The 24,693-nt window shown below is 43.8% G+C and overlaps 1 protein-coding gene across 1 annotated transcript; it reads right to left on the bottom strand.

Annotated features, from left to right (window-relative positions):
- Positions 1 to 377: 377 nt before the first annotated feature.
- Positions 378 to 8,854, bottom strand: LOC106569538 (fizzy-related protein homolog). The gene is made up of 13 exons (XM_045694351.2): positions 8,696 to 8,854; positions 7,208 to 7,278; positions 6,185 to 6,313; positions 5,740 to 5,803; positions 5,395 to 5,525; positions 5,158 to 5,240; positions 4,827 to 5,010; positions 4,617 to 4,682; positions 3,629 to 3,731; positions 3,229 to 3,413; positions 2,640 to 2,873; positions 2,283 to 2,480; positions 378 to 2,100 (listed from the first exon to the last, which is right to left on the bottom strand). The coding sequence occupies exons 2-13, from the start codon at positions 7,274 to 7,276 to the stop codon at positions 2,059 to 2,061; spliced, it is 1,488 nt and encodes a 495-aa protein (XP_045550307.1). The 5' UTR covers positions 7,277 to 7,278; positions 8,696 to 8,854; the 3' UTR covers positions 378 to 2,058.
- Between the last annotated feature and the right edge of the window lie 15,839 nt (positions 8,855 to 24,693).

Genomic DNA, 24,693 nt, shown 5'->3' with positions numbered 1-24,693 from the left:
GTAGGAGACAACGCCCTCTGGTCATTCCTTTGCATTAGGACAGCTACAAGAGCCATCTAACAGAGGGCTTCAGTTCATAGTACGATATTCATCACACACAGCAATCAATCAAAGCACTTCAGCAATAGTGATGTATGTCTCGAGGGATTATTCCACACGTTATGCCGATTACACATGCTCCACATTCCCATTCAGACACAGTTGATCATACGATTACACATGCTCCACATTCCCATTCAGACACAGTTGATCATACAATGATTACACATGCTCCACATTCCCATTCAGACACAGTTGATCATACAAACGATTACACATGCTCCACATTCCCATTCAACACAGTTGATGATACAAACAGATAAAAACGTACACTCGAAAACCTTATATACAATCACTTTTTTTTAATTCCGTTTCTCTCAGTACAGAAATATTTATCTTCATAACATTCTTTAGGCATTTCCAGTTGGCAGCATTCTTTGTTTTTATTTGTTTTTAAGTGGCATAAAAGGAGTACAAATGCTTATTTAGGACTGGAGCTAATATATACACCAAACAGATCAGCGTTCCACCTTTCTCAGATAATATTCAACTCTCAGAACAAGCTATGGGTGTACTACTGGACACTTTTACACAGCTCAAATAAATACCACTCATTCAAAGATGGCACACCAGGTCATGCCAACACCACATCCAAACTGAGAAAATGAAAAATAATCACTAGAAAAATCGGCCTAAACATTTCTTTTAAATGAATTAAAACAAAATGAGATATTTTCACATCTGCTTAGAGTCAAGAACAAAATATAAGCTGAGGAAAAAGATAAGTGCCATGGACTAAATATATCCTTATTTTCTTTTTTACCACAGACACAGCACAATGCACTAGTAATGCCTTTAAGAGGCCATCAACATCTTTCCTTTTTTCTTTACAGTGACTTTCAGTTACTGCTACACCCAGGAAAAAAAGTTCACCTGATTAAGATTAAAAATGTTACTTTTAATATTTCCGTTTTTTCTTTCTTGTATAAGTCTCAATGCAAAGGTTATGCCTAGTTATTTACATCTGTTTTGAATGCTACTAGCCCATTATCACACTGAGTGCAATTGCAACTCAAGACAGCAATAATGTGAAATGTGTCTAGGTAAATGTAGGTTAAAGATAGAAACTGGTTAAAGATGTAAAAAGACAACTGCCAAAACAATACGATTTACAGATAACTAAGTGAGTATATGTAGTTTGTTTGCGGCCACTGCTCAAATTACAATTGCAGATTTTTTTCTAATTAAAAAAACATAAGACTTCCGCGCATCATCACACTTCAAATGAACTTAAAAAGGTGTTTTTACAAGGTGAATAAATTACAATGGTCTACAACATGCAAAAAAACAGTGAGCTCCCACCTCTCAAGCCGTAGGGTTAACCATCACTAGTTTACAAACAGGTACAGGACAGCTCACCCTGAAGTCAAAGCATGTCATACATTTCTATACCGTCAATGGTGAAAACATGAGCTTGATTATAGACGTAAACTACCCCTTTAAGGCAGGCACAAACACAAAAGCATCAGGCTCTTCACAAAGTCTGACACGTAACATTAACACACACAGAAAACAAAACCCAAACACAGGCTGCAGAAGCAGACTGGAGACGACACGTGATAACAATGTTTTAAAAAAGAAAAACAATAAATAAACATTCAATAAAAGGACAAACTTCGTATTTGGCAGGTATGCACACAGTGTCTGTCAAAAAACAGAATCACTTGGGGGAAAGGAAAGTTCCAGAGTCCTCTTCTTCCTCTTCCTGGGACAGCACCAATATTACTGTATGAGGGTGTGGCCTTGTGATGTCACACTGGTTATGATGGGCGGTGAGGCAGTGGAAGAAGACTCCTCTATCGGCTTGACGACCTGGCCTTGGGTATGTGAAAGGACCCTAGCCTACCAGAGGCCTAGGAAGAGATAAGGGGTCCGACTTGTTGTGTACAGTACATTATTCCCTATGGGCTTGTTCCCCCACCCCGCTTGTTCCCCTGCCGGACAGCTGCGCCCCTCTGGCTACCGGATCCTGGTGAACAGGTTCAGAACAGATACAGACTCCTGCAGAGGAAGAGAGCAGGGGTCAGATCTTTAAAACACTACAATCCTCTATATCAGCTGAGACAGTGGTTTTGCTTATTGGGTTGTTATTGGTAACAAAATCATTTAAAAGGTAGACTTCATATGGGGCACAGGCAGCACAAAAAATCTATGTCCCCAATCAATATGAGGTGTCTGGCTACCTTGGTGGACCTCATCTTGCTGAAGACGTTCCAGAAGCGCAGCGTCTCGTCTCCGGCTCCTGTGACGATGGCCTCTCCGTCTGGGGACATGGCCAGGTAAAGCACTCTGTAGGAGTGGCCTGTGAGTTTGGCCACCTGTGTGAGGGAGGGGTACTTCCACACCAAGATCTGGTTCTGGGAGTAGCCGTGTGTGCTTACCTGGAGGTAAAAAGGATTTTAGTCACAAATGTTTAGGAGTCAAAATGATTTCCTTTAAAAAGGGCCTGTCTTTGTGCCAAATTAATGGAAAATATCACATTTCATACAAATTTTTGTTTCCCACAGAATGACCCTAAAAAGCCGCCCCTACCTACGTACCAGTTCGTTGGTGTGCTTGGACCAGGCCAGGTTGCAGACTTGGGAGCCTGTGTCGGTGCACTGCAGGGGCTGGCCTGTCAGGGTGTTCCAGAAGCGGATGCAGCGGTCGGCAGTGCCCCCTCCAGACGCCAGCAGGCCATGCTGATGGGGGGACCAAGCGATGGCCTTCACTGCTGCCAGGTGCTCCGTGTACTGCTGCACCGGGAGAACGCTGGAGTGGTTCCATACCAGCAGCTATGGGGAGGGATTGTTATTTTTCTGGGAAGTTAATGCCATAGGATAAGGATATAAGCAGGAGTGTACAATAGTTATTCAAGAGGTTTGTGTTTGTCCTGTAATCCCCGATACCAGTAGCTGGTGGTCTGTACTGTGTGTACCTTGTTGTCATTTCCCCCTCAGGCCAGTAGCTGGTGGTCTGTACTGTGTGTACCTTGTTGTCATTTCCCCCTCAGGCCAGTAGCTGGTGGTCTGTACTGTGTGTACCTTGTTGTCATTTCCCCCTCAGGCCAGTAGCTGGTGGTCTGTACTGTGTGTACCTTGTTGTCATTTCCCCCTGAGGCCAGTAGCTGGTGGTCTGTACTGTGTGTACCTTGTTGTCATTTCCCCCTGAGGCCAGTAGCTGGTGGTCTGTGCTCCACTTGAGGCCGCAAACTTCCTGTCTGTGTCCCTGGAGACGGCGTTCTGACTGGAGGGGCGGGGCTCGGATGTCCCTCTGCAGGATAACCCTGTCACGACTGCCAGACGACAACTGGTCGGCATTCCACGCCAACGCACCTAGAGAAAAATATTTTGCAAAAAATATTAAAACAGCTGAAATGCACTCAGTTTTCATAGTTTTCTTTTGACTAAAGGATGAATATTTAATGATGAAGCCATAGCCATAGAATTAGTAAATATTATATTCTATGGTTGCAGCACTACCGTTCCTCTGACTCAGAGGAGAAGCTCTCCTCTTCTCTCTGTAGGACAGCCAGCCTCCTCCTACTCACCCACTCTGGCTGTGTGTCCCTCCAGTACTGACAGTTTCTTCCCTGCTGCTGCGTCCCAGATCTGTACATAGCCCTTATGAGTCCCCACCGCTACTAAGTTCCCCTTGAGAAACCACCCACACACACACACACACACACACACACACACACACACACACACACACACACACACACACACACAGAGAAGAGTACAATAACCGGACACACATGGTATCAGGGCATATCCATCACACCCCATGAAGCGTATAGAGCCAGGACTACAGAGCCCTGGAGGTATAGGGTAAACTGTAAATAAGCGTATAGAGCCAGGACTACAGAGCCCTGGAGGTATAGGGTAAACTGTAAATAAGCGTATAGAGCCAGGACTACAGAGCCCTGGAGGTATAGGGTAAACTGTAAATAAGCATATAGAGCCAGGACTACAGAGCCCTGGAGGTATAGGGTAAACTGTAAATAAGCATATAGAGCCAGGACTACAGAGCCCTGGAGGTATAGGGTAAACTGTAAATAAGCATATAGAGCCAGGACTACAGAGCCCTGGAGGTATAGGGTAAACTGTAAATAAGCATATAGAGCCAGGACTACAGAGCCCTGGAGGTATAGGGTAAACTGTAAATAAGCATATAGAGCCAGGACTACAGAGCCCTGGAGGTATAGGGTAAACTGTAAATAAGCATATAGAGCCAGGACTACAGAGCCCTGGAGGTATAGGGTAAACTGTAAATAAGCATATAGAGCCAGGACTACAGAGCCCTGGAGGTATAGGGTAAACTGTAAATAAGCATATAGAGCCAGGACTACAGAGCCCTGGAGGTATAGGGTAAACTGTAAATAAGCATATAGAGCCAGGACTACAGAGCCCTGGAGGTATAGGGTAAACTGTAAATAAGCATATAGAGCCAGGACTACAGAGCCCTGGAGGTATAGGGTAAACTGTAAATAAGGGGTGAACATGATAACACGTAGGAGTTAAAGCACACAGACTCACCCTCTCTGACCAGCCCACTGACGTGACAGAGTCCCCTTCCACTGACAAGTCACACAGACGCGTCACCTGAAGACCAAAAGACACAATCCATAGATTGTCAATTTCCAACTCACATCATATGAAAGAGTTTACGAGAGAGAGGCATTTGCGATAAACGGAGACAGTGTCACTGATTTCAGTGTGATAACACACAAACATTCACACACACACCTGGCTAGTGCAGGCGCTCCAGAGGTAGACGCAGGTTCCCAGGCCGACACTGAGGACGTTGAGGGAGGACCAGTCCACCAGGTTGAGGTAGAAGTCATCCTGCAGCTCCGGAGCATCAAGCACCTTGAAGGGGATCTTAGAGATCTTACGCGTGGGTTTCCTAGGCGACCGTAACAGCTTCTGACTACAAGGAGGGAGACAAGGAGACAAGACGGATGACTCATTCAATGTGACACAGAAAAGACTCATTATAATGGAATGAGAGGAGAACTAGAACACCACTGTTAGCCATATAATATAAAACCAATGCATAAGTGAAAGTGGTGGATACCTGTTGCTGCTAACAGGAGACAAGGAGTATGGAGACACTGTGTTGCCATCCTCGGGTAGAGATCGTTTGGCACTGACAGAATACTGTAAACGCAAACAACTGGCATATTTAGTATCAAAGGTAAACATGTTGTACGACTAACACAAATTAAAACTGCAGCACACACAATACACTACCCCTGGTAGCTTTGAAAAAGACGCTATTCCAACAGAATGTATAAGGGCCTATGTTAAGTACACTGAAGAGGCTCCTCTTGGCGGGGGTGGAGGGCTGGAGGCGGCGGTCCTCTGACTGGGGGTCCTGGACCTTCTCTATGCCTGCCCCCAGCAACTCGTTCTTCAGTAGGGCAGAGTACGCCAGGCCGTCCGCTAGAAGGAGGGAGGGATATGTTCATCTCAATTGTAATGGGTATGAATGAATGAATGAATGAGTAAAACAGAATGAATGAGTAAAACAGCATGAATGAGTAAAACAGAATGAATGCGTAAAACAGAATGAATGCGTAAAACAGAATGAATGCGTAAAACAGAATGAATGCGTAAAACAGAAACACAAAAAATTCAACAGAGTCAAGAGGCTTACCTTTGCTAGTGTCTGTTGTGCCATCCTTTGTCTTCCTGTTCTGATTGTGAGACTTCTCATTCTCCTACACAACAACATTAACAGTGACTAATGTGTAGAGCCAGGAGAGGAGCGCTTTATTGGTTTATAGTTAATCCATGAGGTGCTCTTTGATCATGGGGTGAAATACTATAGATGATTTGATGCTGGATAGTAAACAATGCCGGAAAAGCCTTTGCAACCAAACTTCCAGAAGTAATCAAGGCACTCTCATGTAGTGGAACAATTTTAAAAGCCTTTATCGTTTAATGCATAGCAAAAAAATTTAAATGCACCGACGTGGTGCAGCTACAACACCCTTCATTAGGGTGACAGAAAACAGAAACCCAGCAAGTGATACGATCAACACAGATATAAAACTTGGGACACAAAACAAAATCCCAAAGTGCATTGCGGGGGGACTCACGTTGATGCGGTGGAAGTTGACGCTCCAGTTAGCGCCGGCGCGGGAGGGGATGAAGCGGTCGCCATGTTTGCTTGGTGACGACAGGGGGGAGTTGGTGGGTGTCAGGGCTCGTACTGTATCTATGGCCTTCTTCATGGGGAGAGAGAGTGGGATACAGGGTCAGAGAGGGACTCGTCCACAGAGAGCACAATTTAACCACGAGATGAGAAAATGACAATCATTGCACATTAATATCTCATGAGATCCGCAGAGCCCAAGCGAGATAAACAATTAACTAAGGGGATTTCGTGATTCACGGATGAGGTGTTCAATAGAGATACAATTAAAAGGAATACTCTAAGATGTAGCCTATGCCTATTTTCTAATGGGTTTCCACAGGGAGAGAGGGGTGAAACTTGACGTAAAGTAAACAGGAAGGGTCAATCAGAGAGGTGGTTTTAATGCAGACAAAACATCAGGGGACCTGACAGAGCGACTAATTGAATAAAACCGTAACTTTTAGACTTCACACACGGTTGGACAACAAAGCTCTCGTGTCACACATTAGACACCCTCTTTAGTCTTCACAAAGCAGTGTTGTTATTAAACATGTAAGGGAGGAGCCAGTATCAGACTATTGTCAAGCTAATCTGAAAAAATCTATATAGTCTTTGTTCAGTAGCTATCAACTTCAAACACTGACAGTGTGTTCTGCTTAGGCTAAATGTATGTCTGATATAGTTTAGCAAGAAAATAATACACAGACTGGTTCTCTAGGACAGCCTACTGGTACACCTGACCTACTTTCAGGGGATTTGTATCTCTGGATAGATGACCATACGCTACATCCCATCAACTGAACTAGAACTTACTCTTGAAATCCCTGAACATTATGCTGTCAGCTGAGTGTGCCAACCAATTCAGACAAATACATCTAGATGTTGGCATCTATGAACATCATATGCCATCTCAATACTGAATGATATTGTGCACCACAAGCCAATCCAGAATAATACACAACTTTTATTGAGTCTATGCACTTACTAAAGGGCTGGCATTCTCGTTCTGGATGTTGATCTGCCTGAGCAGCCGACACTCATAGTCCTGGTCCATGTCTGTAAAGGAGCACATTTACATTTCAGTCATTTAGTGAACACTCTTATCCAGAGCAACTAGGGTTAAGTACCTTGCTCAAGGGGACATCTACAGAATTTTCACCTAGTGGGCTCGCAGATTTGAACCAGCAACCTTCTGGTTACTGGCACAATGATCTTAACTGCTAGGCTACCTGCCACCCTACAACAGGGATGTAGTAGGCCAACTCATTATTTGGACACTGTAGCAAACATGTTGCAAAACATTTTGCAACAAAAATTTGAGCTTCTATTGGACAAATGCAGGTAGGTCGCTTCTCATTTTGTTCCGTTTCGCTCTATAAATTCACCCCAGAAAAGATACAGAATGGATATAACTTCACAAACATTGTCATCTACACAGATCCTCAAAAATATATATTTATTTTTTTATTTAACTAGGCAAGTCAGTTAAGAACAAATTCTTATTTATAATGACGGCCTTGTTAACCGCCTCGTTCAGGGGAAGAACAACATATTTTTACCTTGCCAACTCAGGGATTCGATCCAGCAACCTTTTGGTTACTGGCCCAAAGCTCTAACCACTAGGCTACCTGCCACCTCTATGACAGTGGTTCCCAACCAGGGGTACTTTGCCTGTATCCACAGGGGGTACTTGGCCTACTGGTAAAATTGACTTGACTTCAGCAGTACTCCTGGCAGAGAAAAAAATGACTTGGTGGTACAGTAACGAAAAAAGGTTGGGAACCACTACTATATGATACTGCGTGGTGTATATAAACTCAACACCTCAGATTATTGGCACTGCTTTGACTTATGGAAACTGTACCTAACTATTGGGGTCGTTTTGTGTGGAGACTTGACCAGCTGGTTCACTAATCTCGATTTATCTTCTGTCGTGCTTGTTGTGTATATAGTATCATCAGAAACCTGTTGGCATTGCTTATTGATGTCATGACCTGTAAACTTAGCCCATTGACAGAAGGCCTCAGAACGGGTGAACATCACTTCCATCCCATAACTAACACTACGCTTGTCACTTTCATGTATCTCGATGAAGGAATGGAAATATGCGGATTTCTTGGAATTTCGTATTAGAGCTCTACTAGTCTGCTCAATAAATACTAATCGATGTTGTAGACAGCTAACGTTAGCTAATTAGTCGACAAACCTGAGTGCTCGTTGCACTAGCTAGCTACAAAGCTAACGTTAGCTAGTTAGGCATTAATAGCTAGCCAACGTAGTTCAAGACAAGAGAGCAAACGTGAGCGCCACTTTTAAACACCATTAGATAAGGCCACTGATAGTAGCTAGACTACCATTAGCACGCTGAATAGGCTAAAAGTTAGCACTATCTAGCTAACGCTAGCTATTGTGATTGTTTATCTCCAAACGTTCGAACTTGTTTCTCACACAATTATTTTTCAGATTGACCTACCGTGCAGCGTCAAAGACTCTCAGTTATACACCAAGTTTGAGACTGTTTGTTTGGCGAGATTTTTGGAAAAATAAATCAATTTTATTTATTCTCCAGCCCAGACAGAGACAAATGTTTAGACCAACAAATCGAACAAACGCTCGACTGCGATTCGCAAAGCAACATGGGAATGGCGCGGTGACGTCACTGTTTTTGAATCACACATTTTACGTCGTCAAGGGAACAGAGTTTCCACTAGTTAGCACAGCCACAAAGTCAACGCTTAGCTTTTCGGTCATACTTTAAGGATAGGGTTAAGCATAACGTTAGAAGTATGGTTAAGGTTGGGGTTAGATGTAAAATCAGATTTTATGAAGAGAAATGGTAGAAAAAGTAGTTTTTTTTGTACCTTGTGTTTGTGGTAACGAATGACTGACTACCAGGCAGAAGGGCAGGTAAAAGAAAAAATATATACTGTCAAGGAGGTGTGTAAACAAAACCCCTTAAAAATTTGGCAAGACAAGAAGAATTTCTAAACCATCTTTGATGAAACATCTTTAAGAGGACATTACTGTGCTAAAGATATTTACCATTGATAACCCAATCATAAAAAAACTAAACTAAGAAGAAGGAAGAAGTACCATAATGGGATAGTTACAGTTGTATTATTGACTGTATGTTTTGTTTATTCCATGTGTAACTCTGTTGTTGTATGTGTCGAATTGCTATGCTTTATCTTGGCCAGGTCGCAGTTGCAAATGAGAACTTGTTCTCAACTAGCCTACCTGGTTAAATAAAGGTGAAATAAATAACAGTTGAGACATTCCATTGAAAGCTAATAATGGGCTCGTTTGAGTGGTAAGGCTAAAGCAACCGACCGTAGCCGAACGTCGAGGAGTGAAGTCGACGGGAGGTGATCTGCAACATAAAACGTTTTCTTTATAATGTCGAAATAAACATGTCTTCAACCCCCATATCACACACTCATAAACTGAAATCATATATGTGTTCATTATATAATCAATTGAGAGAGAGCCACAAATATCACACCAATTTGTATATATCCCAGGTAAATTGGTTTCTGTTAGTGATGGGTCGTTTGCGAACGACTCGTCTAAGAGCCGGCTCTTGTAGGTGAACGTTGGGAGCCGGCTCACATATCAGAAGAGCAAAATATATTAATAAAAAAATTAAGATACAAATAATCAAAATACTTAAATGAATAGAATTGACTAATTAAAAGAACGAACAAAATATATGAACCAAAGATGCGTGAGGGAGAGCCGAGACGACTCACTCACAGTCACACACTTAGCAGACGAGGAGAGAGAGGAAGGACAGCTGTGAAAACAACAGCTGGAAAATGAGTCTGAAGCACAGTAGCATTTGGATGCATTTTAATAAAAAAGACAATGTTAGAGCACAGTGTAGAATTTGCCAAAACAAAATCTCATATAAAGCCGGTTCTACGCACAACCTACACCGGCTTCTGCGAACTGTGCACCCAACTGTGAAGCTAGCTGTAGCGGAGCTTGGAGAAACTAGCGGGCCTGCTAGAGATAGTGGTGGAGCCGGTATCCACTCAGTCAAGTAGGCCTACTCCGTGACCCACAGCAAAGCAGTCTTCTATGGACCAGTTTATGCCAAAGTCTATGTCTGTAGCAAAACAAGGTCAAATTGATATTGCATTGGCTAAAATGATTGCCACCGATTTCCAACCATTTTCGATCGAGGAGGACAGAGGTTTTAGAAATTATAGCAATAGTCTGAATCCAATGTACACAATTCCAAGCAAGAAAACCCTTTCAAAATCACTTATTCCACAACTGTATGAGAGCACACAGGCTTCATTGCGGGAAAGAGTCCAAAAAGCTACTGCAGTTTGCCTTACCACTGACTGATGGACATCAAGGGTAACCACTTCTTACATGTCGGTTACATATCACTTCTTTGAAGATTTTTCGATGTCTAGCTGTCTTCTGGACTGCTTTGAGTTCAGCGACAGACACCTCTGAGAACTTGGCAGAGGAACTGTTGGGAGTGGCATGAGAATGGCAAGTAGATGGAAAAGTGGTCTGTTGTGTTAGCGACAATGCAGCTAACTTAACCAAAGCCATGAAAATCTTAAAATGTACCCATCATCCATGTCTTGACCACACAATCAACCTAACTGTAAGAGATGCTCTGAAGGTGATGAAGCACACTGTGGACAAAGCTCCACAGGAGCACAGTAGGTGCTGAAAAACTAAAGTCTACACAACGCCAGATGGGGATGCCTGAGCTGAGGCCTAAACAAGACTGCACTACAAGGTGGAATTCAACATTTTATATGTTGAAGCGGTTTTTTGAGTCAAAGGATGCCATCATCTCTACCCTGGCCATTGTCAATGCACCTATTGATGCTCTGACCCAAGAGGAATGGGATGTGGTGGAGGTGTGCAGAGTCCTGGAACCCTTTGAGCAGGTCACTGTGGAGATCAGTGGAGAGAGGTACAGTAAGCAGTTATTACTACATCATTATTTAATCCAGTATTATATATGTATATGAGCAGTAGATGAGAATGTAGAATCAATAGACAAAACATGAACCTGAACAAATAAGTTACTGTTCTCTCTTTTCAGCTATGTGACAGCCTCAAAAGTGATACTCCTGTGTAAGGGTCTGCAGCGAATCACAGCCAGCCGCCAGAGAGAAGCAAACAGGACATGTGGCAGAGTTGATGGACACCCTATGTTCATCAATGGACAGAAAGTTCCACAGAATGGAATATAATCACGTGCTATCAGAAACCGCTGCACTTGACCCAAGGTTTAAGAAGTTAGCCTTCAGTGATGCCAGAGCGATTGATGAGGCTCTTCAAAGAATAACCTCAGCAGCAGGGAAGAACAGCCCCAGCAGTCAGCTGGCTCAGGCACCAGGGCAACAGGAAGGAGAGGGATCAGATGGAGCAGAAGCACCAGCAGTAGTGCCACAAACATCTGCTGTTTGGATGCTGTTTGACGAGAGAGCAACTGGGGATGCAGCACGAAGGAATCCTTCAGCAGATGCCATAATGGAGGTCCGATCCTATTTGGAGGAGCCCCTCCTCTAAAGATCTGCAGATCCTCTGAGCTGGTGGAGGAACAAGGCCTCTGTCTACCCACGGCTTACTAAAGTCATGACAGGGAGACTCTGCATAGTGGCCACATCCGTTCCCTCTGAGAGGGTCTTCTCGAAAACGGGACAACTAATTACTGAGAGAAGAAACCGCATCAGCCCCTCGAAAGTGAGGCAGCTTGCATTTCTGAATGCAAATTTCTCATAAAAGCTAAATATGGTCAGCATTGCTGTGTGCTGCTGGTTATAACATGGCAATAAAGAAGAGAGAGAATAAAGGGACCAGTTTAATGTTTTAAGTGGGATGCTGCAGTTTTGCACATTGTTATTTATTTTTCTTTGATATGGTGCAATATTCTATTATGCTGTTCAGATTGTTTTAGTTTTGAATGGTTAGATTTATATGCACTTTGTTTATATACATTCAAAAGTTATACTTTAAATGCAAATGTTTAATAGCATTCCTTTTCATAACAAACCAATGCATTTTTAAATACATTGTGGTTAAGGTAGAGTATGATTTAATTTAATCATTTAATTAGAATTGTTTTAACACCAATCATAGTCAAACTATCGCAAACTGTTTAATTTAAAAAAATACAAACATATATTTTTTTAAAGAGCCGTTTGGGAGCCAAACGAGCCGGCTCTTTTTGGTGAGCTGAGCCGAACGAGCCGGCTCACTGAAAAGAGCTGGAATGCCCATCACTAGTTTCTGTTTCAGTCATGTCTTTGGTCATGTTTGAGTGTGTCAAACAAAAACACCCTAATGTTTGGTTGACTGCTCCTACAGTTTTGCTTTGGTACTACAATTTAACTGTTTCCCGGCCCAGAAAGACAATTTCCATACACGGCCACATAGAGAAGTCAGTTACCTCAGAAGTTAGCTCATAGCTGGCTAGCTAAGTTAGCCACACAATGCTACCGTTGCTAGTTAGCTTGTTGTACCTGGTGTTGGCACTTGTTGACTTATGGTGTCGTGCCAGTCCCCGCTTCACTGCCATTACCAGCCTGTTGATCCAGCATTACCACTCCCTAGCTTGGAGTGATCACGGAGCTCGGCGGTCCTGTAGGCTACCGGTCCTCACAACACCGAGACAGACAGTCCACGCTTGACAATGCCAGTCAGATAGCTTCATATGGGCAGGAGTTTAAAGCCTGGACCTTGATAAATATTTAGGCGGGAGTCTCGAACCCAAAGCATGACGGTATAACTTTATAAGTATAATAAGTATAACTTTCTCTCGAAGCATCTGAAGCCAATACAGAGGCAATTGAAGCATACACAGAAACAAACCAAAACAAAAAACTTTTTTCTTGGAACACACTTCTCTTATGTGAAAATCTATTCTTTGCACACTGATTCAGTACTGTACACAGGATGTTGTTCCACCCATATCAACAGTGTGAAAATACAACTCCAACCCTCAGATGAGCACACACTTTGCGTTCGTTGCTAGGGAGCTGAACATGCTCAAGTGGCTGCACAGGATAGCAGCTCTTGCACTCACTGTCAGAAATTCAAACCAAGAGCATTGAAATCTCAACTTGCGGGCTTCGGGGGCGAGCCTCCGGATTCTCATCAGATGAGTCTGCCACACAGATCAATGATCATTCCAAACGCTCCAGGTCTAAAAACGTGTTTCGCTCCCTTCGTGATCCACCGCCCAATAAACGCTATTGCTCATCCTCGCCTTGTCACAAATCTCAAAACACTGAGATGTGCAAGGAGATTAAGTCACCGGACAGCCTTCACTGTGGCTCAGTTGGTAGAGCATGGTGTTTGCAATGCCAGCATGGTGTGTGCAATGCCAGGGTTGTGGGTTTGATTCCCATGGGGGGCCAGTACAAAAAACAAATGCATGAAATGAAATGTATGCATTCACTACTGTAAGTCACTCTGGATAAGAGTGTCTGCTAAGTGACTTAAATGTAATGTATGACAACCATGAGTCTTCCCTTGAGCACATCCTGGCCAGGCTTCCTCTGCTGGTACCTACCTCTGAACGCAGCATGGTTGTTGAATCACATGACACACAAGAGCCTCCCACTCTTATGAGCACTGTGAGGATGATGCTACGTACCACAGCTCTAACATCGTCCAGTCCCAGTCTGCTGGCCTGGCAGTGACGGTCAACTGGAAAATATCCTTGCCTGAAATATTTGAGAGGGCAAGCAGGAACCTCAATGTGGAACATGCACCTACTGCCATGGTGTCCACAACCATGTTTTATTCAGTTCTTCAAAGACTGAGACATCCATTCTGTTGTTCAAAGACTTTGTGCATGAGATCCAATGCACTTGGAGCATGCCAAATGACAGAACTCCTGCCTAGCATATGCACTCGCTTAGCTACAGTATATGGTGCAGATGAGAGTGGTTTTGGACAGTTCCTCCGTATGGACAAATAATTTGCTTCGCTTGTTCTGCCTGATTCTCCCATCACAGTTCAGACCAAGAGCTGCCTAACAAACGATGCAGGACATCTGATCGCTTCCTATGCAGGACACATGACAGCACTGCTTCAGCCGCTAGGCTTGGCAACTCAGCAGCAGTACTGGCCTTTAAACAGAAGGAGCTGCATGAAGCCCCCTCCGCAAACTATGATACTGAGACCTTGAATGAATTGTATACAGTTACAGACTTGCTCAGATGGTTGGGAAATATTTGGCAACACAGTGTGTGGCATGGCGCCACCTATGGTTAGTTCAGTCTAAGCTCCCTGACAAAGAGACGGTTCCACTGGTAGGTGTACCCATAACACCTGGCCAGACATTTGGCCCAGCAGTGGCCCAACTCCTCCAAGTGTCTAAGGAAGACAGAGAAGCACAGATGAAGCTTCAGCACCTCATTCCAAAGCCTACAATGCATCAGCCAGGGAAACCTTTTCTCCCATCCCAGGGTCACAACTGGGATGCCAAGAAACCAGGCTCAGACTAATGCTGCTCAGGGCTGGAGGAACAGACACCCTCAGCCCTACCGAAGATGTAGAGCGCAGCATCGCCCAAGAGGCAGAAGTGCTCCATGTGCAGGCCACATCCTCTCTGCACCACAGCATGCAGAGCCTCGATCCTGATGAGACCGACTATCTAGCGCATCACCGTTTCCTCGAGCACCACCTTTCCAGCTGGAAAAGGTCAATGGCCAACAAATGGGTGTTACGCACTCTAACACAAGGCTGCGCAATACAATTTTGTCAGCGACACCCACGCTTCAGGGGTGTCTTGAAAACAACAAGAGGTAGATCCAGCGCAACAACAAAAAATGCTGGATGCCTCTGTCCGATCCTGGACCTAAGGTGCCTGAATCGTCATCTTTCAGCCCTTCCCTTCAAAATGCTGCCAATCAAAACCATCCTTAAGTCAGTACAATCAGGTGATTGGTTCACCACAGTGGACCTGAAAGATGCATACTTTCATATCCCCATTATACCAGCACACAGAAAATACCTGAGATTTTCCATCGAAAAACGTGTTTTTCAGTTTTGCGTTGTACCCTTCAGCCTTTTGCTCGCCCCTCGCACTTTCACAAAGTGCATAAGCCCAGCGCTAGCCCCCCTTCTCCAAGCAGGAGTCAGGGTCCTGAACTACTTAGATGACTGATTAATATGTGCAGGGTCACAAAGCCTTGGCACACACATCCATGGTCTCACATCACCTCTCCGACTTGGGATTACCAATGAACATAGAAAAGAGTAATCTAGTCCCCACTCAGTGTGTGCACTTTGGGCTTGACACTGGAAACCCAAATAATGCAAGCAACAGTCTCTCCAGAAAGAGTGGTATCTTTGACAAATGTCTTTCACCATTCAATCTAAGAAAAGAGGTGACAGTTCTAGAGAGTCAGAGGCTCCTTGGCCTCCTTGCTGCTGCAGTCCATGTTGTACCATTGGGCGTGCTCCACATGCTGCCAATACAGCGCTGGTACAACAGACACAATCTATGTCCCAGAAGGGACAAACACAAAAAGCTGACAATTTTAATTAATTGCTAGAGAGCAATACAATGGTGGCGCTTAGCACTTCAAACTTCCAGTGGAGCTCTCCTAGGCACAGTTCACAACCGGGTGACTTTGACCACATACGCCTCCCTACAGGGATGGGGAGCAGTCTTGAACCAGTCAGTGTTCCATGGTGTATGGTCAGCACCATGGATAACGACCTACATCAACATACTGGAGCTCAAGGTGGTTCACCTTGCACTCCGGTACTTCCTCCCAGTACTGCGAGGACAACATGTTCTCATACTGACAGACAAGACAATCGTGGTTGCACACATCAACCGCCATAGTGGACTGAGGTCAATGGCCCTGCACCAATGATGTATATAAACCCTGGATTACTGATGCTATGTATTGGCCATTGAGAGGCTTTGAAGCCGCCAGTCGGCCATATTGGCACTCCCCAGTAGGAGCAGTCCTCCATAGGAATTCATGGAATTCTACACTATTTCAATTAAACGTTTCAAGGCCAAAATTACATTAATTGAAGTATTTTTGTTGTTGTAGTGGGAACACTGATTTTAATCATCTCTAAAAATGGTAGTTTAACAAAAATGTTTTTATATAATCTTTCATTTGAAATGTTTATGTTTAGCGCACATAATATCATTTAAAAGTAAAAAATATGCATTAAGTCGTCTGTAATTTAATACATGTAATGTAAACATTAATAAATGCATTTCTAAAGCTTCCCAATTTTTTTTATAATCTTGGGGGAGTGTCAAGATGGAGACGCGGTAGATTCAACACAGCGCCCCCTATAAGTCATCTAGTGTATATATAAATTAGGGATGCACGATATATTGGTAAACATATCAGAATCGGACGATATTAGCTAAAAATGCCAACATCGGCAACGGCCCAATGTCTAGTTTAACGCCAATGTGCAAAACCGATGTCAAAGTTGACGTGCATACCTATATAATGTTGGTACATGATGTAATGACACCAGGTAAAATTTTGCGCTACACGTGCAACACAGCATTCCTAACCTAGCGCACAATGTCTGCTGTGTGGATCGAGCATTCAACAAGTCGAGCAGTCATTTGAAAGAGTAAGAACATTTCAGTGAGACAACTCAAAGGCAACATTCATAAACGCCAAGATAATGGAATTCATTGTCCTTGACAATCAACCGTTCTCTGTCGTGGGTGATGTTGACTTTCGCCGACTGGTCGAGCACCGGTACACACTACCAAGTTGGTGCTATTTTTCAGATGTTGCCCTACCGGAGTTACACAGTATTACTATTAGCGTCACTGCTATTAGCTTCACGACTGATATTTGGATCAGCGATGTCAGCCCCATGAGCATGCTGAGTCTGACAGCACAATGGGTCGTCGTGGATTTCCAACTGAGGAAAGCCGTATTGTATGTTCAAGAATGTGCTGTTTGTCATACCACTGCTGCCATTTCAATTGCATTTGAGAACATGTGTGAAACTTGGAAACATGAACACACTAGCTCCATTCGAACAACTGACTCGGGAAATAAGCTTATCAACTGCACCTGCAGCAGACGTGATACCCTCTGTCATAGCATTGAAATGCCTGCTCAACAAAACTGCTGACACAGGCTGTGATCAAGCGATTCGGTGTCATTCTCTCTGAGCCTCTTTACTGTGTCGCCACCATGCTCAATGCTAGGTACAAGGACCACTTCTTCGATGCAGACAAGAAACAGGGTTTACGTGAAATCTTACAGACACAGCTGGACAAGATGGAAACGGACACAGTGACAGTGCGCACCGAGGAAGCGGACCAATGACAGAAGAGGCCACGGACAGACAGAGCTGAAATTTCACTGCTTGACATGTATGATGAAATCCTGGTTGAGAATGAAACGACTGAACAAATTAACAACGAAACAACACAGCAAGTAAGTGAAAGAAATAGGTTTTGATGTTTTACTGGTAATGGGGACATAAGTAAATGCCAACAAAATAACTTGTTGGTCAGTGTGGTGTGTGTGTAACCTTTATTTAACTAGGCAAGTCAGTTAAGAACAAATTCTTATTTACAATGACGGCCTACCCCGGCCAAACCCGGACGACGCCCTGGCCAATTGTGCTCCGCCCTATGGGACAATCACGGCCGGATGTGATACAGCCTGGATTCGAACCAGGGACTGTAGTGACACCTCTTGCACTGAGATGCAGTGCCTTAGACCACTGCATTCCATGTATGTGTGTGTTAACTATTTAACTGTACTAGAATGCTTCTAAGGCCGCAAAAATGTTAAATATCGGTTAGCGGTATAGTTTTTTGGGGGGCAAGGAAAATATCAGATATCGGTATCAGCCAAAAATGTCATATTGCTGCATCCCTAATATAAATAATTTCACTGCACCAGGTAGAAAGTGAGCTACTGCTTTGGGCAAGCAGACACCTTACATCCCTCAGAGCAATACACCCACCGAGGTTGGAGAATCGGGCAGCAGACCTTCTCTCCAGAGGAGCCCCACTTCCTTCAGACTGGAGGACACATCCCACAGTAATGGAGATGATCTAGGCTCGATTCGGAAGGGCCATCACCGTCTGCTCGCATCACAAGACTCAACCCATTGTCCTATGTGGTTCTCAATAAAGGGTCCAGCAGGCCCACTCAGGGTCGATGCCCTATCACACAGATGGCTGCTGTATGCGCTTCCACCAATTCCCTTGCTCCCTCAAGTATTGAGGAAGATTAGTCTTGAGAGCGCGTCACACCCACAACATCACTGGTTTTCAGACCTTGTACAGCTCTCAACCATGGGAAGTCCCTCTTCGAGCGGACCTGTCACAAGTGAATGGCAAGCTTTGGCACCCCAAACCCAGCATACTGAAGTTGTGGGTGTGGCCCCTGAATGTGACTGCCTTGTAGCTCCAGGATTGCCCTCCAAATTTGGCCCTCGGATGGTTTTATTTGGACCCCTGTCACGTCCTGACCATAGTAAGATGTTATTTTCTATGGTAGAGTAGGTCAGGGTGTGACAGGGGGTGTTTTTCTATGTTTTGTATTTCTATGTTCAGGTTCTAGTTTTGTATTTCTATGTTGGGTTTGTTTGGGATGATCTCCAATTAGAGGCAGCTGGTCCTCGTTGTCTCTAATTGGAGATCATACTTAAGCAGGGTTTTTTTTTCCACCTGGGTTTGTGGGAGATTAATTTTGAGTTGTATATGTTTCACCTCTGCGTCCCGGTTTTGTTGTTTTTTTGTCATTCAGTTTATTTATGTATTGCATAGTTTCACAGTATAAATTAAATGTGGAACGACACACACGCTGCACTTTGGTCCACTCATTCCTACAACAACTGTGACACCCCCAATTTTTCTGGGCAAAAATAAATTCATTGTTGGACATAAAATACTCTAAAAACACCAGGAAATCAGCTCCAATTGATTTTAATTTTGTAATCTGTTCCCAAGTATTCCCAAGCAAAATAGAGATGTGATCATATATACTGAACAAAAATATAAATGACATATAAAGTCTTGGTCCCATGTTTCATGAGCTGGAATAAAAGATCCCAGAAATGTTTCATAAGAACAAAAAGCTTATTTCGCTCAAATTTTGTGCACAAATTTGTTTACATCCCTGTTAGTGAGCATTTCTCATTTGCCAAGATAATCCATCAACCTGACAGGTGTGGCATATCAAGAAGCTGATTAAACAGCATGATCAACACACAGGTGCACCTTGTGCTGGGGACAATAAAAGGTCACTCTAAAATGTGTAGTTTTGTCACACAACACAATGCCACAGATGTCTCAAGTTTTGAGAGAACGTGCAATTGGCATGCTGACTCCGGGAATGTCCACCAAAGCTGTTGCCAGATAATTTAATGTTAATTTCTCTACCATAAGCCACCTCCAAAGTCGTTTTAGAGAATTTGGCAGTACGTCCAACTGGCCTCACAACAGCAGACCACGTGTAACCACGCCAGCCCAGGAACTCCACATCCGGCTTCTTTACCTGCAGGATCATCTGAGACCAGCAACCTGGACAGATGAAACTGAGTATTTCTGTCTGTAATAAATCCCTTTTGTGGGGAAAAACTCATTCTTACAGTTCATATAAGGAAATCAGTCAATTTAAATAAATTAGGTCCTAATCTATGGATTTCGCAGGGGTGCAGTCATGGGTGGGCATAGGCCCACCTACTGGGGAGCCTGGCTGCACCCCTGCGAAATCCATAGATTAGGACCTAATTTATTTATATTGACTGATTTCCTTATATGAACTGTAACTCAGTAAAATCATTTAAATATATTTTTGTTCAGTATATACAAAGGTCAGCAAGGTTTGAAACGATTCTGTTTTAGTCACATATCTGTTTGGGATTCTTGCGGTCAATTTGCAGTCTACACATGATTTGTAATTATGTTTCGGCCCCCTGACCATCCGCTCATGAAAGAAACGGCCCGTGGCTAAATCTAGTTGATGATGCCTGCTCTATGCGAACCCTGTATTCCTACAAGTGAAATGTGTTCAGGAAGTGTTGTGTCGACCATGCAGAAATGTCACCTTCCTGCCCAATTTCTGTCATTTTTACTTTCCTCCAGGACCTCATGGCTGCAGGAAAGGCCCCATCTACATTGAACGTGTATATGGCAGCCAGCTCTATGGGTCATGACCAGATTGCAGGTGCAACATCAGGGCACACCCTCTAGTATCATAGTTAGTTAAAAGGTGCACCCCAAGGCTCCTTCAGTACCCCTCATGGGAGTTCACTACGATCACTTATGAGCCCACTGAGCCCTGTCTTCACCTGAGCTACAGTGCCTTCAAAGTATTCATACCTCTTGACTTATTCCACATTTTGTTGTTTTCCAGCCTGAATTCAAAATGGATACAATTTGAGTGTTCTTTCTCACACAATACCCCATAATGACAAAGGGAAAACATGTTTGTGTATATGTTAGGAACATTTATTGAAAATGAAATACAGAAATCTCTCATTTACATACAATGCAGTCAGAAAGTATTCCCCTTGAATTTTTCCACATTTTATTACGCTACAGCCTTATTCTAAAATGGATTCAATTCTTTAATGAAAAAAAGCAAAAACAGGTTTAGATATTTTTGCAAATGTTTGAAAAAACCCCCCGGAAATATCTAATTTACATAAGTATTCAGACCCTTTACTCAGTACTCTGTTGAAGTACCTTTGGCAGCGATTACAGCCTCGAGTCTCCTTGGGTATGATGCTACAAGCTTGGCACACCTGTATTTGGGGAGTTTCTCCCATTGTTCTGTGCAGATCCTCTCAAGCTGTCAGGTTGGATGGGGAGCGTTGCTGCACAGCTATTTTCAGGTCCCTCCAGAGATGTTTGATCGTGTTCAAGTCCGGGCTCTGGCTTGGCCACTCAAGGACATTCCGAGACTTGTCCTGAAGCCACTCCTGCGTTGTCTTAGCTGTGTGCTTAGGATCATTGTCCTGTTGGAAGGTGAACCTTGACCCAGTCTGAGGTCCTGAGCGCTCTGGAGCAGGTTTTCATCAAGGATCTCTCTGTACTTTGCTCCGTTCATCTTTCGCTCGATCGTGACTAGTCTCCCAATCTCTGCCACTGAAAAACATCCCCACAGCATGATGCTGCCACCACCATGCTTCACCATACGGATGGCGCCAGGTTTCCTCCAGATGTGACTCTTGGCATTCAGGCCAACGAGTTCAATCTTGATTTCATCAGACCAGAGAATCTTGTTTCTCATGGTCTGAGAGCCTTTTGCAAACTCCAAGCGAGCAGTCATGTGCCTTTTACTGAGGAGCGGCTTCCGTCTGGCCACAGATCTGTGCCCAACACAATCCTGTCTCAGAGCTCTACGGACAGTTCCTTCAACCTCATAGCTTGGTTTTGGCTCTGACATGCACTGTCAACTGTGAGACCTTATATAGACAGGTGTGTTTCTTTCCAAATCATGTCCAATCAATTGAATTTACCACAGGTGGACTCCAACCACGTTGTAAGTCGCTCTGGATAAGAGCGTCTGCTAAATGACTTAAATGTAAATGACTTAAATGTAAATGTAGAAACATCTCAAGGATGATCAATGGAAACAGGATGCACCTGAGCTCAACTTTGAGTCTCATAGCAAAGGGTCTGAATACAAAAATGTATACATACCTGTTTTTGCTTTGTCATTATAGGGTATTGTGTGTAGGTTGATGAGGAAAAAAAATATTTCATCCATTTTAGAATAAGGCTGTAACATAACAAAATGTGGAAAAGGGGATTTTTGTAGTAAGTTAGCTGGTGATGTAGCTAAACTCAGGACCCTGTCTTCGAATGATAATTCGTAAAAATCCAAATAACTTCACAGATCTTCATTGTAATGGGTTTAAACACTGTTTCAACCTGCTTGTTCAATGAATTAATGAACATGCACCTGTGGAACGGTCGTTAAGACACTAACAGCTTACAGATGGTAGGCAATTAAGGTCACAGTTATGAAAACTTAGGACACTAAAGAGGCCTTTCTACTGACTCTGAAAAACACCAAAAGAAAGATGCCCAGGGTCCCTGCTCATCTGCGTGAATATGCCTTAGGCATGCTGCAAGGAGGCATGGGGACTGCAGATGTGGCCAGGGCAATAAATTGCAATGTCCGTACTGTGAGGCGCCTAAGACAGCGCTACAGGGAGACAGGACGGACAGCTGATCGTCCTCGCAACACCTGCACAGGATCGGTACATCCGAACATCACACCTGCGGGACAGCTACAGGATGGCAACAACAACTGCCCGAGTTACACCAGGAACGCACAATCCCTCCATCAGTGCTCAGACTGTCCGAAATAGGCTGAGAGAGGCTGGACTGAGGGCTTGTAGGCCTGTTGTAAGGCATGTCCTCACCAGACATTACCGGCAACAACGTCGCCTATTGGCACAAACCCACCGTTGCTGGACCAGACAGGACTGGCAAAAAGTGCTCTTCACTGACGAGTCACGGTTTTGTCTCACCAGGGATGATGGTTGGATTCGCGTTTATCGTCGACTAATGAGCGTTACACCGAGGCCTGTACTCTGGAGCGGGATCGATTTGGAGGTGGGAGGTCCGTCATGGTCTGGGGCGGTGTGTCACAGCATCATCGGACTGAACTTGTTGTCATTGCAGGCAATCTCAACGCCGTGCGTTAGAGGGAAGACATCCTCCTCCCTCATGTGGTACCCTTCCTGCAGGCTCATCCTGACATGATCCTCCGGCATGACAATGCAACCAGCCATACTGCTCGTTCTGTGCGTGATTTCCTGCAAGACAGGAATGTCAGTGTTATGCCATGGCCAGTGAAGAGCCCGGATCTCAATCCCATTGAGCACATCTGGGACCTGTTGGATCGGAGGGTGAGGGCTAGGGCCATTCCCCCCAGAAATGTCCAGGAACTTGCAGGTGCCTTACATCTCACAGTAGCAACTGGCAAATCTGGTGCAGTCCATGAGGAGGAGATGCACTGCAGTACTTAATGCAGCTGGTGGCCACACCAGATACTGACTGTTACTTTGATTTTGACCCCCCTTTGTTCAGGGACATATTATTCCATTTCTGTTAGTCACATGTCTGTGGAACTTGTTCAGTTTATGTCTCAGTTGTTGAATCTTGTTATGTTCATACAAATATTTACACGTTAAGTTTGCTGAAAATAAACACAGTTGCCAGTGAGAGGACGTTTCTTTTTTTTATGAGTTTAGTTAGCTGTTAGCCAATTGGCGTTCTCAACTAGTTCAAACCTAGTGAATGCTCCCAAGTCGTTCCTCCAATAACTCCCATAGATTATAAAATGTGGAATAACAACATGTCATATTTCAGTCTTTGTGCTGGCCATGATGACGTTGAATTAAAGTGCAAAAACGGATTGGATTTTCAAAAAGTCATCAATGTAAAGGAATTTCAGGATTATTATTATTTTCACCAAATCTTTTACCTAAATCCAATGACATGGTTAACATTTTTCGTTGATTTCACTTTGAAATCACGTTAGTTGACTACTCAAACGTAAATCAAAACTAGACGTTGAACTGACATCTGTGACCATTGGGATACCCTCAAGGAAGGAATTCAACAACTGTCCTCTGGGAAAGTCCCTTCCTCAAAGGTAACACGACAGAGAGACCAACCACAGAGTCTTAACAGCGTTATTTCTGGTCGCGCCCTGGACTACGATTCAATGCCCTGGCTGACGCTGTTGTTATCATGAGGTGTCTCATCTTCTTGGACCAGCCTGTGAACTTTTAACACCAACTGTTTGCCAATTGTGTGGGCAGTAGCCTAGCTGGTACTGTCTCTGTCTGTATTCATACTACATGTACCACCCTGCCAAATTCTCTATTTCACACAAAGACAGACACATAGACAACTGCAAGTATGCAACAACAACAAAAAAACACAATGGCACACATCAGGACAGGGAAAAAATTACATGTTCTCTCTCTGTCACTATCCATCCCTCTCTCTGGTGCTCTGATGAGTGCACTCTATTAAATCTAATGAGATTGCTTGTGTCAATAATTGAGTAGGGTGTGGGTTACAGAGCACGCTAGTGGAACAGCATAAAGGAGCAGTTACTCTGTCAACAATGTGTCACTGGAACCCCTGTTTGTTTGGTGGAAAAATACCTCTGTTAGAAGACACATGCAAAAGACAATTATTTTTCAGGCAAGATTTAACTGGCAGTAGGCTAAATGGAAACAGAGTCTCTTTCAGTTTCACATTCTGCAATGTTGCCAGCCCTGATGTCACAAAGTAAGAGAAAAAGACAAATGCACATTTTTCATTATATCCATTACATGTTGTGCATGGAAAATGGAGTCCGAATTTGTGAACAGGTGAGTGAATTCACCAAAAAACAGGCTTTGTCGCTAGTGGTCATTCTGGTAGCTGCTTTCTTGTAATACAGTAACGAATGAGCCCTGTCTTGTAGTGCTGAAATGTAGGACCCAATGATA

Source organism: Salmo salar, chromosome 14 (assembly GCF_965601325.2).
Source record: "Salmo salar chromosome 14, fSalSal1, whole genome shotgun sequence".
Classification (NCBI taxonomy): Eukaryota; Metazoa; Chordata; class Actinopteri; order Salmoniformes; family Salmonidae; genus Salmo; species Salmo salar.
This window is presented reverse-complemented; position numbering and strand designations above follow the sequence as displayed.

What these genes read in the sequence shown, in the direction of transcription:
- LOC106569538 (XM_045694351.2), bottom strand. Translation starts at nt 7,276, where the DNA reads ATGGACCAGGACTATGAGTGTCGGCTGCTCAGGCAGATCAACATCCAG. An exon ending in TCAACTTCCACCGCATCAAC is followed by an intron (nt 5,804 to 6,184) that starts GTGAGTCCCCCC and finishes GTTGTTGTGTAG; the next exon opens with GAGAATGAGAAGTCTCACAA. An exon ending in CACAACAGACACTAGCAAAG is followed by an intron (nt 5,526 to 5,739) that starts GTAAGCCTCTTG and finishes CCCTCCTTCTAG; the next exon opens with CGGACGGCCTGGCGTACTCT.